The sequence below is a fragment of the Ambystoma mexicanum genome, chromosome 4p (assembly GCF_040938575.1).
Source record: "Ambystoma mexicanum isolate Mex_15411 chromosome 4p, UKY_AmexF1_1, whole genome shotgun sequence".
NCBI classification, from domain to species: Eukaryota; Metazoa; Chordata; class Amphibia; order Caudata; family Ambystomatidae; genus Ambystoma; species Ambystoma mexicanum.
Window position 1 is genome coordinate 1,204,124,968 of NC_090927.1, and position 14,657 is coordinate 1,204,139,624.

At 47.6% G+C, this 14,657-nt stretch overlaps 1 protein-coding gene across 2 annotated transcripts in view; it reads left to right on the plus strand.

Annotated features, from left to right (window-relative positions):
• LOC138452671 (geranylgeranyl pyrophosphate synthase-like) overlaps nucleotides 1–14,657 on the plus strand; it is a 182,975-nt gene that overhangs the window by 37,332 nt on the left and 130,986 nt on the right. For both annotated transcript variants that reach the window (XM_069605025.1, XM_069605026.1), the window contains one exon: nucleotides 6,579–6,671. In XM_069605025.1, the coding sequence (XP_069461126.1) occupies nucleotides 6,602–6,671 (70 nt within the window). In that variant the 5' untranslated portion in view covers nucleotides 6,579–6,601. The remainder of the gene's footprint in view (nucleotides 1–6,578; nucleotides 6,672–14,657) is intronic.

Below are 14,657 nucleotides of genomic sequence, written 5' to 3' on the forward strand. Positions count from 1 at the left end.
CACCAGATTGAAAGGAAAGCAACCCAAAACCCATCCGTAAAAATAATCCAAAAAGAACAAATAATCACTGCCCCTCTCTGCAACGGAAAACAAGGTTTATTACATGCAAAAAGGTCTCAGATGGTCCCATAGAAGCAAACTGACATGGAGCTCATTTTATTTCAATACGTTACATCTTGTATAGCAGAGAAACTGCAAATTAAAAATATTATGCATAATAATGAGTATGACATAGTTCCTCCACCCTCAATGGCTCCCCCCTATAGTCCCTGCACTGTTTGGCCACATCTAATCTAAACCTATCCCCCTAAACACGTGGTCTGCTACATCATCATAGTCAAACAAATCCAGATACATGATTGTTGGCTTCCGATTATTGATAGATTCGTAAATCGAGACCACACGTGATGTGCACCCCCCAATTCCAAACACGATCAAAGTAACTTTGCTAGGCAAACTCTGCACTATTAGACAATAGGCCTTCCCAACAACCCAGATGCTGTGGTACACACAAGTTGCCTCTCTGACCTTGTACTTTAGTTATTGCCATCACCTCTGCTCCTTTTATTCCAAATCATGGAACGTTCCAGACACGGCACCCCCTTATCTCCTTCGAAACCCATTTGCCTAGTAACTACATAATCAGGGCACCCCTTTTGAGTTTGATTTTTAGGGATTTGTTTGCTTTTGGTTGTGTGTCTACTTGTAATTCATATGAGATGACCGCTGATTGGATAGGGCAGTAAATCTTCATCTTACCTATTGGAATCACAAAACTTTAGGCCCTGTTCTAATGAATTTGTTCTTCAAAGGGCGCAGCCCTACCAGCTCACATTCCGTTCCCAGCATATTCAAGCTCTGCAGCTGGACACAATGAGCTCTTATCTGTGTACCATGGGTGCCTCTGACCGGTTCCATGTGTTAATATCCCCGCAAAAATACCTCGATACAAAAATATCACTATATTTTTGTGGCGATATTGAGCCATGTACCCTGCAGGGGACAACCACGCAATCCCTGCATTCTTTTTAAATGTGTGGGGGACACCCGTGCAACCCCCGCTCCCACAAATTATCCTCCCCAAAATTATCCCCTATGGCAAGACAAACGACCATATGTACGGCAATATTTTTGGTGGGGATAATATGTAGGGATACCCTCTGACCTTGGTTTCTCTCCTGGGGGACGGGAAAGGGGATTTGTTTTTGGAGCTGAACTAACAGAGTTGCAGTTGCGGCTGTGTTCTACTCTATTCATTGTGAGGTAGGCCATAACATCCAAAACGGCAACATTCATGTCATGTTAGCACACCATCTGCACTTCTACCACAATACCTTGCTGACTCCATCTTCCACCTAATTTGGTCCTTCCAACACATCAGACTGTACTATGTTATTACGAATACAAAACCTAAAACACTGGTCATATATGCTGCCCTATCTATGACCTCTGCAACCACAACAATGACGCATTCTGTTGCTCTTTCAGTGTTGATATGTGTGAGTATCTAACATGTGTCAAACCTAACTAAAACACATGTGGGCTTCTGCAGCACTGCCTTCAGTCTGTCCCCACGATGATTCATTCTAATAGGTTTTTCTCAACCATAATCGTTTGGCCTGGCTGTGACGCTGTACGTGAATCCCAATAAAACTTATATATTTTACTAATGTTTATTCTATTTTATTTTTTGTATTGTATTTTAGCATTGTATCAACTATTTTAAGATGGATTGTGATGTATTCTTATTGACTTAAGGATATTTTTATGTGAAAGGTTTTACTACTACACCATATTACAAAAAAAATATATACGAGGCAAGGGAGGGGAACAAGGGAGAACGAAACAGCGATCTTATTAGGCCGAGTGACATTGAGATCGGGCAAGTGCAGGGGTAAGGGAAGGCAGAAGTGCATGGGGCAGTGGGAGAAGTGGACAACTTGATATATTTCACATGTGTCACCATGGTTCTTTACTGTTTCTGATGTTTCACTTGTAAACTGAGTATCTGATGGGTCCTACTAATGAAACTGGAAAAATAATGAAGCATCTTCAAACCAGAGAACATATTATTAAACCAGAATGTAATTATTGTCGTTCTCTGCTTGTTCGTGCTTCCTGAATGTGGGTGAATGTCCCAGTGGTTTGAGTTGCCCACTGTAGAACTCGAAGATGTGAGGTGTATTCTTGGCACCTTCACCTGAGGAAAATTGTGTGCTCTTCGACATCTTACTTTGTCTCAGACAAATTTTTTTTTTTTGAAAAGTGTGGAGAACCTTACGTTTCCTTCATAATGTTTGAGTGTTCTTGTTCTCAATGTAATTTTTGAAGAAAAACAGCCGCATTTATTCTTGAATTGAAAGGAAGATATGAAGATGCAAAATATGTGTTTAAGCTATTAAAGTTGTCCTCTTAAAAACGTTTTCTTTTATAAACCGAAAGCATTTCAACTAGTATTGAGAATGTATTTTACGTGCTATTCAGTGCACATAAAAGATAACGTAAAACAGCTGCATTTTTGCAATTGGGTGTTAGTTTTGTTTTGTCTGTCACTGTCAGAGCAGATGGACGCAGCCATTAAAACAAAGAAGTGCGAGCTTGGCCTGGAGGTATTTGTGTAATGTGTTGGGCTAGTGTGCAGTGCTTAATTTGTAAAAAAAATAAGTGCCCAGTCCCAAAAATCTTGTCCCCATAATGCCGGCCTTGGGGCCGGCGGGCGCCGCCCGGGCCAGTTCAGTGCTACACCTAGATCGGCCCACCACCAGCCCATCACACTGCTGCTGGTTCATGTCACATCACACTTCATCAAAATCCCCCTTGGGTACTTTTCAAACAGTGTCACAAAAGGAATTAATAGCCATTTGCAACTGTGGGACTCTATTTCATTGGTGCGTGAAACAATTGTATGGCTGAGTCTGACCCTGGCTAGCATATACCATGGGGAGGAACCATGGACATCATAGTCTACTCTAAACCTTCTGAAGAGCCCCAGGTTGTAGTCCCTCGGGTTGTTGGATTCTGGAGGGCAGGAGACCTTCAGGTTACTGGGACACTAATCTAGGGGACCGTCTGTCTCCTTGCTTTCAACCAGGCTGTAGCAGTCGAAATCCTTCCCATGCAAATTTAGGTTGCCTAGGACCTTTGTTAGTCCCGGCAAAGAACTGCGTGTGTCCGGCAACCAGGGCTGGGTTCAGGATCACTTATCGTTTTGCCACACAATTTGCTGCATAGCCTGTATACTTGATGCGGCTAACAGCAGGTACGTTATGTTTTGGCATCAGGAGAGCTAGAGCCAAAAGGCCCTATGTTAAGGCTATTCTGGGTGCCTGGCTAAGGTACCTCACGCAGGGGGTTGCAAGTGTGGCCCAAGAGCAGAAGCTCTGCAATTTTGGGCTCTCCAGATGTTCGGACTCCAACTCCCACAATCCCACACCATTGATTATGCTGGCTAGAGCTGGTGGAGTCGTAGTCTGAAACATCTCCAGAGCCACCAGTTGCTGACCCATTGGCTCTCAGGAAGCAAATCAGACCCCATTGCTTGATCTTTTACCACGCCGCTCTTGGAGCACAATATTCACTGATTTCAAACGTGACGGCCGTTCATCAGAAACCAAGCCAGATACATTCAATTTGAAAATTACATGCGGTTCGACAGGTAACTCTCAAGACCGCACAGCCCTCGCCAGGTTTCTTGAGTTAACTTTGCACAGTGCCTGGGTACACGGCTCTGACCGCTTCCGGCCTCTCATGAGACCGCCTACCAGCAAGGGAGCTCATGCAAGAATGGATTGCCCCATGCTGTTGGTTTCGCATAACCTTTATTTATATACAAATTACTAGTTCACTGAAAAAATAAACCCTGAGGCAGCTCGGCAGCCACCCCTCGAACCCTGAACCAACCAACCCACGCCATGTCAAAGGACCTGCTGCAATTTTAAAAGAACACACTTGATCACATTGCCCACTAGCACTACTGCTTTGCCCCCAACTATAAAAGCCACCCTCTGCACTATTACGCAATCCCCCGGGAACGGGCTATCTAAGAATGTAATGGTTTTCCCTTAGTCTTATTGGCCTTGCAATATTCTTTAAATTGTACCGTTTGGAACACATTTCCGCTGGCGAGTGATATCGCCCCACGTAATAACTTGCGCCAACTATACTTGTAGGCAACAAAGCGTAGTGTTTCAAGTGCCCTCCCCCTCACCTCCCCGTCGGCCCTTCCCACGATCGTATAGTTGCATTTGTTAATTGGCGGCCTCCACGCGATCCGTTAAACCCCATGAACCTCGAAATATTTCCCAGTACCCAGTCAACTGTTTGTCTCACTACCCCAAGACCCTAAATGGGTGTCCGTGAAGTAGCGAGGGGAAGATAGAGAGGGCAGTCGGGTCAACTTCCTGTTTATCAGAAAAAATACATACAACTGAAAAGAGACACAAGTTGCATCTGCACAATTAATGACTACTGGAAAAAATAGAGCACAGCCAGGTGGAGAAATGTACCTAGCAATGGGGGCACGGGGAGGGCAATGGGGGGTATGTATGGTGGGAGTCCAGTAGATGGTAGGAGGAAGTTAATATCAGATGTGTGCAATGTTGGCACGTAGATCCCTGGGGTAAGCTAAGGTGGGTAGGGGGTGTGCTGTGCCTGTTTGACGTATGGGTGCAGGATGGGGGTGGGAGGGCTAATTGACCCTAAGATGCGTTGAAGCTCTGTGGGTCTCAGTATCGAACTAGGCATGAGTTGTGGATGCCCTGCATGGTGTGTTTGTTGGGGGTTGTGTGAGGGTGTACACAGGTTATGCAATGGTCTATGCAGAGGCGGGCACCAGGGGACCTGCGTGCCGTGCCGGATGGACCCCGGGCCGCCCAATCACAATCAGCACTTCACCTCAGGCTGACTTACCTCCTGCTTTCTTTGGAGTCGGCGGGGAGCCGGGGACTGAGGGGGTCATTACGAGTGTGGTGGTAAGGGGTTAATGGCGCCGGTAAAGGTGCCGGAGCCGTCAACCCCTTACCGCTGCATTACGAGTCTGCTCGCGGGAACCCGCTAAGGGCGCCTGGTTTTACCAGGCGCCCTTAGCGGATCCCGCGAGCAGACCTGGGTGCTAACAACGGGCCTGTTATTAACGGGCCCGTTGTTAGCACTCTCCCCATTCCCATTGAGCCCTATGGGTGCTCGAATGGGAATGGGGATGGGTTCCTTGAATGAGGAATTACCGGGCCCTCCAAGGTCGAATGGCCCGGTAATTCCTCATTCAAGGAACCCGGACCGGGTACCTGGTAAGGGGGTAACCATGCCGCTAATTGCGGCATGGTTACCTCCTAACTCGTAATGACCCCCTGAGTCTCTCTCCTCAGGTTGGGCCGCCTGCCCGGCAAAAAAAATAAATAAGCAGGGCTGACTTCTGAGGGAAGCAACAACTAGGCCGCATGGCACCACACATGCTGGGCTGGCAGGCTCTCACATGACACGACTCGTCGCCACGCCCTAACACAGCAACAGCAACTCATGAAGTGAAGGTGGTGCCACGCTGCCTGCAACAACAGCACCCACGTGACCCACCCCCACACTCACCATATGTCATTTCATTGGGCCAGAAGAACAGCCAATGAAAACTGTATATTCTATGTTACTATACAGAATTGAGCAAATACTGCATAGTAACAACACAATATTAGTTTTCATTGGCTGTTTTAATTGCTGTAGTCCCAGGCCCAGCCAGCCATGGCCTGCAACTGCAAAGAGGGTAGTACGAGATAGAGATCAGATCGAACTCTCAACAAACAAAACAATTACACTTCCTGCAGCCTGCATCAATTAGTGTTCCGGTGCCCAAAAAAGAGTGCCGTTGTTGCCCACCGGCAAACACCGGCACAAATTAAGCACTGCTAGTGTGTCAAAGGCAAGCTAGCACCCTGAGAGTGTAAGGGCAGACAAAAGTAAAATCAACAAACATTATTGTGTCTCCAAGGAAGACTGATGACTGATTTACTATTAAAGTAGTGGACCTGTGCACAACACGGTGACAGTATTAAAGTTGCAGTGGGGATGGGTGCGCCCGTGTCTCTGAAATATGGATTGAAGCACCCCACGCACAGAATGTTTAGATGTCGTGCACACTGGTTTATGCTGCCTGAAGGTCATGACTTGGTGTCTGTGTTTTTACCTTTCTGCCAGAAGAGATTCCAAACAGAAAACGTTGGACTTCGACGCAAAGTTTTTAACAAGAAATTCCTTCATGTTATTTAGACCTGTGCCGATAATATTTTAAAGTGTTTCTTCAATTTAAAATGCATTTTTCACATATGCTAGACTAAACTAAGAAACGGTTGCTTTTTTTAATCGACCCAGTGGTATGTTTTTGGTCGTTAGGGCTCAAATATATGACCCCCTATAACCTACTCAATTCGAAATTTTTTGCAGAGTGCAGCATTTTGTCATAATTATTTTTGCAATTAATAATGCATTTTTCATTTAGAGCAACGACAGGCCTTTTCATTTAATAAATAAATAAAAACCTGCCTCATATGTTCAAACAAATGACGAAATTCTGCAATGTTTTCTTTTCACAGCTGTTTTCCTTTAACTACACATAATGGAAGACATACGAGAAGCATCAGAACGGGCCGTACTTGAATCATACAAGTATTTTTCCGAAAAGCTAGGTATGATGTTGCTTTTTGCCTATACACACACATACATGTATTGTTTATCATTATTCAAAATACATGAATGTGCATGAAATGCAGTATTCAGTGCCCTCAGATTCGTTTAGAACTGTATTTGGTTGATTGACTTTATTTCAGAAGATTTGTCATGAAATCTCAGAAAAAAATTCCTCATTCAATGAATATGTAAACAATCAAATACCTTGATTGAAACAAATTCACAAAAACTGGTCAAGGTGTATACAGAATGAACCCAGCTATTATACACAATGAAAAATGCGCTAAATACAGTTACAATCCATTAACATTTTAAAAACAAGATTAGTCACAGTATCATTAAATTACGAAATTATTTTAGCATTATCAACCCCACCACAAGGGGCAGCAAAGTTAGTCCCAGATGCCAATCCGAGGATACGCCATAATTAAGTGCAAAGTAACCTCTTTGTCAGAACTAAATAAAGTGCAGAAAGTGCAATTAATAACTCTAAAAATGTATAACTCTGTATTGGATCCCAAAAATAGCGGGCAATAAATCTGTCATAGATTAAAGGAGCAGAAAAAGTGTGCAAAGGGATGTGTCTTAAATTAAGTAGCCACATCGAGCAAGTGACTTCTTCTTTTCCATGCCCTGGTCAGATAACTGGCCTGGGCAAAATGGTGCCCTCACCTCGTACAGGCTAAGAAGAAAGTGAGTGCTGGTCTGTATTGCCTTACACAGCTTTTCCTTCAGATGCCCAATTACCATGCTGTCCTAATTTCTGGGTAGTTCGGGCAGTAGATAATAAAGTGTGCGAAAGTCTCTTCTGCCTCACAACTATGGCATGGAGTAGCTCCCACGTTACAGCTGCTCATACGTGCTGCCAGAAGCAGCACATTAAGCCTCGCCCTGGTTAGAAACATTCTGTGATATCAAATAAAGCTTGGTGTCTAACATAAGTATGAATGTGCCTTGCAAAATAATTCATTATGGCTTTTATGCAATAAATGGCACATATTCAATGGGCATGGGTATGAATTGTCAACACCTGGACAAGATCAGAACCTTTCGCACCTAGGATTGGCAGTCAATTCCTGTCAAGACTCCTTTATGCAGATGATCTAGTGTTGATTCACAAAATGCCAACGGCACTGCAGAGAAGTCCTGAGGCCTTGAACAAGTATATGTCTATGAATGGGTTGGTGATGAACTCTGGCAAAAATAACATCATGATAGTTGGTCCTCAAGCCCCTCGTAGAGTTCCCAGCTTTAAATGGTTTGTGAATAAAAAACCTTTGGTGCGAACTGACGAGGTGACCTACTTGGGGACTTTGATCAACAAAAGCAGTCGACTTGCCACGCCAGGTGGCTTTAAAAGTCAAATTGAGAATTTTAGTGAGTCAAGCTGAGCTGGTCCAGAAAAAATTTGGAAAATTCTAAAAATTGCCTGTTATGACCTTTTACAATCAGAAGGCTATTCCTACGCTGATATACGGAGCTGAGGGATTTCCCTCTACACCTTGGGAGCTATGGCCGTCTTTGGAGGGAACTTTCTGGAGGAAACTACTTAGGCTTGCAAACCTCACTTCGACCTCTATTATTAGATTTGAACTGGGCCTAATTTGTCTCCAGGCGAGAACTATATGGAAAATCTTGGCCCTTTATCGGAAATGTGTGGTGCCCAATCCAGCCAAGCCCTTCCTGATTTTGAGACCCAATGGAAAGGGGGCTGTATAGTTTATTTGAACCATCTACTTTCCACACAAGAGGAACCCATCAATAATCTGCATAAAGTAAAACAGAAATGGTGGCAACAAGATTGGATCAAGACCCAAGCGATAAGAATGCTTATAAGTTGCCGACGGCAATGAGGATTGAAAGCAAGCTTCAGGGCTCCCTGCCGAAATATCTCATTAAATTCCCTAATTGGTGGTATGAGACTCAATGTATGCGTTTTAGACTGAATCGCTACCCCACCAAGCAGATTATGTTGATATATAAGCAATTTGCTAATATGGAATGTCGATTTTGTTCTAATGAGGGGAAAAGGGAAACTCTGAAACACATCACTATGTTTTGCTCAGGTTTTACCGATATACAGGCCGATTCATGGAATTAATGTACGCTGAAATTTTCTGCGAAAGCGTGCGAATCGCAGTGCCAGTGCGAAAATCCCAGCGAAACCCACGCACAGAGATTCATGGAAGTCCGTGTGCGTGTAAATCCCAGGATGTGCGCCAAAATTCTGCGTGGCGCACGCTGGCGCACACGTCTCCAAGAAGCGTGCGCTACGCGCACAGCGAAATCGCACATAGTGCGGCGCACACAACAAAGGTAGGAGGAACAGGGGGCGTGACACGCGGAATGGGGAACTACGCGTGAAAATGTGGGTGTCACGGGGGAAGTACAGGAGGCAAATGCGCGGAACGCCCACACGCACGTTCAAAACACGTATTCACGGATTCAAATGGGGCTAACGCATGCGCCAAAAAAGACGCGCTAATCCGGAAACACGTACGCCAGCAGGAAGCAGGAGTACGTGGACCTGCGCAGCATAAAAGTGCGCGCAAACAACAAACAAGCTCCGACGCCAGGATGAATATACCGTTCCTAGCAGCAGTGGTCGTGGGATACCGCAGGAGGAGGAGGAGGATAGTCAGGCCCAGAATTTTCACACCCAGAACCAGCCATTTTGGGATGCCTGATGACCAGGTGCATGGGAGGTACAGGTTTCCACCTCACATAATACTCGACCTGGTGAGTGAGTGGGAGGATGACCTCACATCACCCACCCTGTGCTCCCAAGCACTCAGCCCCCTGGAGAAGGTCCTCAATGTACCGCACTTATTGGCCACTGGATCATTTCAGCGGACAAGTGCTATAGTGGGGGGGGTGTCACAGGCCACGCAGTCACGCTGCCTACACCAGGTCTTGGCCATCATGACTGCACGCCCATCAGTCCGCAGGCACATATACTTGCCCAGAACACCTGCAGAAAGGCAGGCTGCCGTCCAGGATTTCTACGGGGTGGCACAATTCCCCAAAGTCCTAGGTGCCATTGATTGCACCCATGTGGCTCTACGTCCCCCCAGGGCATCAGAGCACATCTATAGAAACCGCAAGCACTGGCATTCCATCAACGTGCAGGTAGTATGTGATGCCAAGGGAATCATCACCTCAGTATATGCTAACTATCCAGGGTCCACCCACGACAGTTTTATTTACAGAATGTCAACCCTAAACCGGGACCTAGAAGCTGGGCGGCATGGCGATACATGGCTGCTCGGTGAGTATAAATGCCACAGCACATGCATGCATGTCAGATACTGAGTAATGTCACAACCCCACTAATGATACCCATCACCACCTCCCCAGGGGACAGTGCCTACCCTCTGAGCACCCACATGATGACGCCAATTCGGAACCCCACCACGCCACCCGAGGTAAGATACAACACAACCCACATTGCAACCCGGGGCATAGTGGAGCGTACATTCGGAGTGCTCAAGTCACGCTTTCACTCCCTTGACCGTTCTGGCGGGCAGCTGTTATACGCTCCCCCAGTAGTGTGCAGGATCATAGTGGCAGCATGTGTCCTGCACAACGTTGCAACACGCCGGGGCCTGCCCGTGGACATGGTGGTGCCCCCACATCCCCAACCACATGCACGGCCGCTGCACATGGGAGGGGAAAGGGCACGGGGTGAGGCAGCCCGTACACAGCTAGTGGCTAATTACTTCACCTAAAATCACACCCCTGTGGAGTGCACACAGCTCTGGCACATACCAGCTGACAATCAACGATGATGACATAAGGGACAGTCAACTGTCACAACCATACCAGCCTGAGATTGGTCACCTGGAAGTGTTACATTGTGTGCATCCCTACCTACACAAACACCACCAATGCTGTGTCATCAAAAGACACACTTCTATGCTGCTAAATTCATTACCCCCTTGCAAAATACAACATGACAACAGTGCCATGTCACCCAACCCCTCCCCAGCACCGCCACCCAACACACCATGGCATGTCATGCTATGTGAGAGCAAACAAAGCAATCCCGAAAACCTGACACAAGTGTCACAAAGTACATTGTCCCTAATGGCAACTGGCCACACACAATATGCTCCCAGCAATGTAGAACTAACAACACACATGACCAAATACTTACCAACAATACAATGCAGCTACACAACCTCAAACATAGCAAAAACATGGCAGTACTAAGTTAAAGTAGTGGTAGTCTTACAACCTGATCATGCCAGCACATCGACCCCTTCCAACTGTACAGTGTTGCTGCCACGCAAATGTGTAAGTGCACTGCTTACAACATGAACTCCATCTCCAAAGTAGACGGTCTTGTGAAGACATGAGGAATGAACCTGCAAATTAGGAGGAAGACATGGATGCACAAGCACATATCAATACACCATTCAGTGTACAATACAACAACAATATCCACTAGGAATGTATACACAGTATTGACTACAGACTGCCCACACAGCTCATGGGAGTCACTGTGTAATTCACTGTTACTTGGGCACACCCTTTGCAAGCCCATGGAAACGGGAAGCAGGAGGGGTGTGTGTCTCACGAACCCAAGCATATAACCCAAACTCAGGACTAGCCTGCATGTGCCCAGCCGGAATACAGTGAATGCCCACGGGAGCCACACAAGGCAACACACTGTAAAAAAAAAATCAAAAATGGCCATGTGGGGGCTAGGGGGGGGGGGGGTACCCAGGAGGTCCGAGGACAGGGTGCACACCAACAGCCACCTGTGTGGATGTTTGGAAAAAAAAACACCTCCATGGGCTCATGGCCTGCACGGCTATGCCAATGTGGGAGAACTGCTGCTGTCGCTCTCATCACCCTCTGCTGCTGCATCAGGGGGTGGTGGTGCTATGGGAGGCAGCCCACACAAAGCCCTGGTATGGTCCTCCATGGCAGCAAGCATGCAGGTGTGGAAGGTCTCGTTCTGGAGGATTATAGTGCAGAGATCCCCATGCAGCACCTGACGTGATGCCCGGATCTCCTCCTGAGTTGCCTGCATCTCAGCTGAGAGGGAACGTGTGAGCCGCTCCAGCTGCTGTTCTGTCCTCAAGTTAGTGGAAGCCTCAAGGTCAACGAGAGTCTCCCTGAGGTGATGGAGTTCTACCCTCAGGGCTTCCCTGTGGCCCTGGGACTCTATTGATATCGATTGGCGTAGAGTCTCCAGTGCCGCCCGTCCCTGTTCGATGCCAACATGTCTTCCCTGTGTGATTGGCAAATGGAGTCTGTTGCCTGCTGTAGTTGCTCCATCTGCCTTTGAGGGGGGACAATGGAAGTGGCCACCCTCTCCATTGCTTGACCCATCAGCTCAACTGATGCTGCCTGTTGGGTTGCCATACCGTACATGGATTGTTCCCATACGGTATTGCCTGGTGGCGTACGGCCACCGCGTCAGCGGGCACCACACCTGTTTGGGGCAAGGCGATCTGCGCCTTGCTGTGCTGGCACTGCCTGAGGCTGCAGGACTGCATTCCCCCTCTGATCTGCTGGCCCAGGAACAGGATCAGATGTTGTGGAGTGTGACCATGCATCCGTAACCGCCAAAGGCGGACTTACCAACACTGACATCCCCATAGAGGGTTCTACCCCTGGTGCAGGTGGGTTGGACAGAACAGAATCCCTGCCAGAAACACTTACCTGCAACGGCACATAGGTCTCATCATCCGAATCAGCACCTGAATAGAGGTCTGGGGAGGTGCACCCAGAGACACCCCTGGACAGAATGGTCTGCAGCAAGATTGGGTTCTCACCCACCACCACACCACATCCACCACTGGTGCCCGGTCGTGCCTGAGATTCCTCCTGGGTCTGCACCATCTCCTCAACCTCAACAGCATCAAGTGCGTCATCCCCTGCAAAAACATGAAAGACAAAAAATGGAAACAGGCATTAGCACCATAGCACACAAATAGGCCTGACAAGCTACAGAACCAGTACATGATTTACACATGTCCCACATGACTATAACCCTCCCATGCATGCACTGTCACTGATTTGGAAGGGGAGGCAAAAGGCAGACACTGATGACACCAAGATGGAAGAGCAACACATTTGCTGAATGCTGGGTAGCACTGCCATCACACATTGGCCTGTGAGTGGCATGTCCAATACACATACATGACACATGCCATCACACAGATGGCATGTACCATAGCCATGGTACATTCCACAAGTACATCCATATGTCAGTGAATGAGTACTGTCAGCCATCCATGTGAGATGGACATGATGAGATGAAAAATGATACATAGTGTGACAAAATACGCATGTGCCACACACTGCAACACATCCAGTGTAAAAATACAGTGAATGCAGGCCGATGTACACATCAATGGTTGTGCACTTCAACATGACAGGAAACAACTATCATGTTCCACATTCAAACAGGCCCCAAAAATTAATGTGATCAGGCCAATACACAATCAGCCTGAATGGTCAAATCATTCACCTAACAAGGTAACACATGTGGGCCAATGTGGGGTTCATCAATGACAGAAACATGTCATAAATGTGACAATAGGGCTGAGGAATGCGTAGCAAAAGTGGGAGAATTGAAACAATCAGCCTGAACGAACACTGAAAAATACAAACAATGTTGTTGCAAGATGCCACTTCAAGGGCAACTGCCGTAATGTTGCGCTAAATTACTACTGTGGGCAGAAGGGATACTGTCACACCCAAATCCAAGGCCGCTGAATATTTTGGATGAAGCACATGGGTGACCCATACCACTCAGGCACACACACCCTCACCTGGCACTCAATCAGAACCCGTCACCCAATCAACATACACATGCATTACACACACATGCATGGGCACTCACCGGACAATGCATCATAATCAGGTAGTTCTCCCACACCTTGGATCTGTTCCTCTGTGACGAAGGCCCCAGCAACAGACTCATGTTCAGTGAGTTCGTTGTCCTCTTGTGGAGACCCACCGCCAGTCACTAGAGTAGCGGCATGATTTGAGGCCAGCTTGTTCTTTGCTATGCGTTTCAGGTCATTCCACCGCTTGTAGCAATCATCAGCTGTGCGCCTCACAAATCCAAGGGCACGTATGCGGTCAGCGATGGTCTGCCTACGTTGACCAGGTGTGGTCTTGCACCCTGCAGTCACCACCATTTCGCGGCTATGTGCCGACACATAGGACACAAGTGCATCAACTTCCGCGTCATTAAAGCAAGGTTTCCTTGACGTGCCTGAGTGTGTAGCCGTGTCTGGGGTCTCAGCCTGTCGTGCCCGAGCACCCTTCTTCCTCTTCTTTGAAGGTGGAGCGGAGCCAGAGTGGCTTACGCCGCTCTGGTCAGTAGGGGCAGAATCACCGGTGGACTGGGTAGTAGGAGTGTGGGAATGCACAATGACCATAGGTCTTGATGCAGGAATTGGTTGCAGGGTACTGTTGGCAGGGGGAACGTCAGTTTGATGGACCTGGACTGACACTGTCCTGGCTGGGAGAGTCAGAGCTGGGGCGGATGGAGCTGCAGCTGCCCCTGCAGCCTCCCCACCCTGCATACTTGGGGCAGCAAATGACATAGCTGCCCCAGATCCACGTGGCTTGGTGACAACAACTTGCACCGCCACACGTGGCCTAGACTTGCTGACCTGGAAGTCAGCCTGGGAGTCATCCTGTGCCAGGTCATGTGCCACAATGGGCTTGTCCAACAGCAGCTGAGCTGGGATGGTGTCAGCCACGTTTCCCTCAACCATGGGGGGGCATGGGTGTCCCTGATTGTTCCTCCACACATGGGGGTATAGGGGCACCCTGCAAATCCCGGCCACATCCTCTACTGCGCCCACCATGCCCACCTTTTGAAGGTCGGCCACCTTTGCCTCCCTTACCGCTTGGTCGCCTCCCAACCATGGCACTGATGTTGTTGTGCGTATGGGAGTTGCAGTACACTATTGTCCTGGGCGATTGGGGGTCAAAGGGGTAGGATACTAGATGGA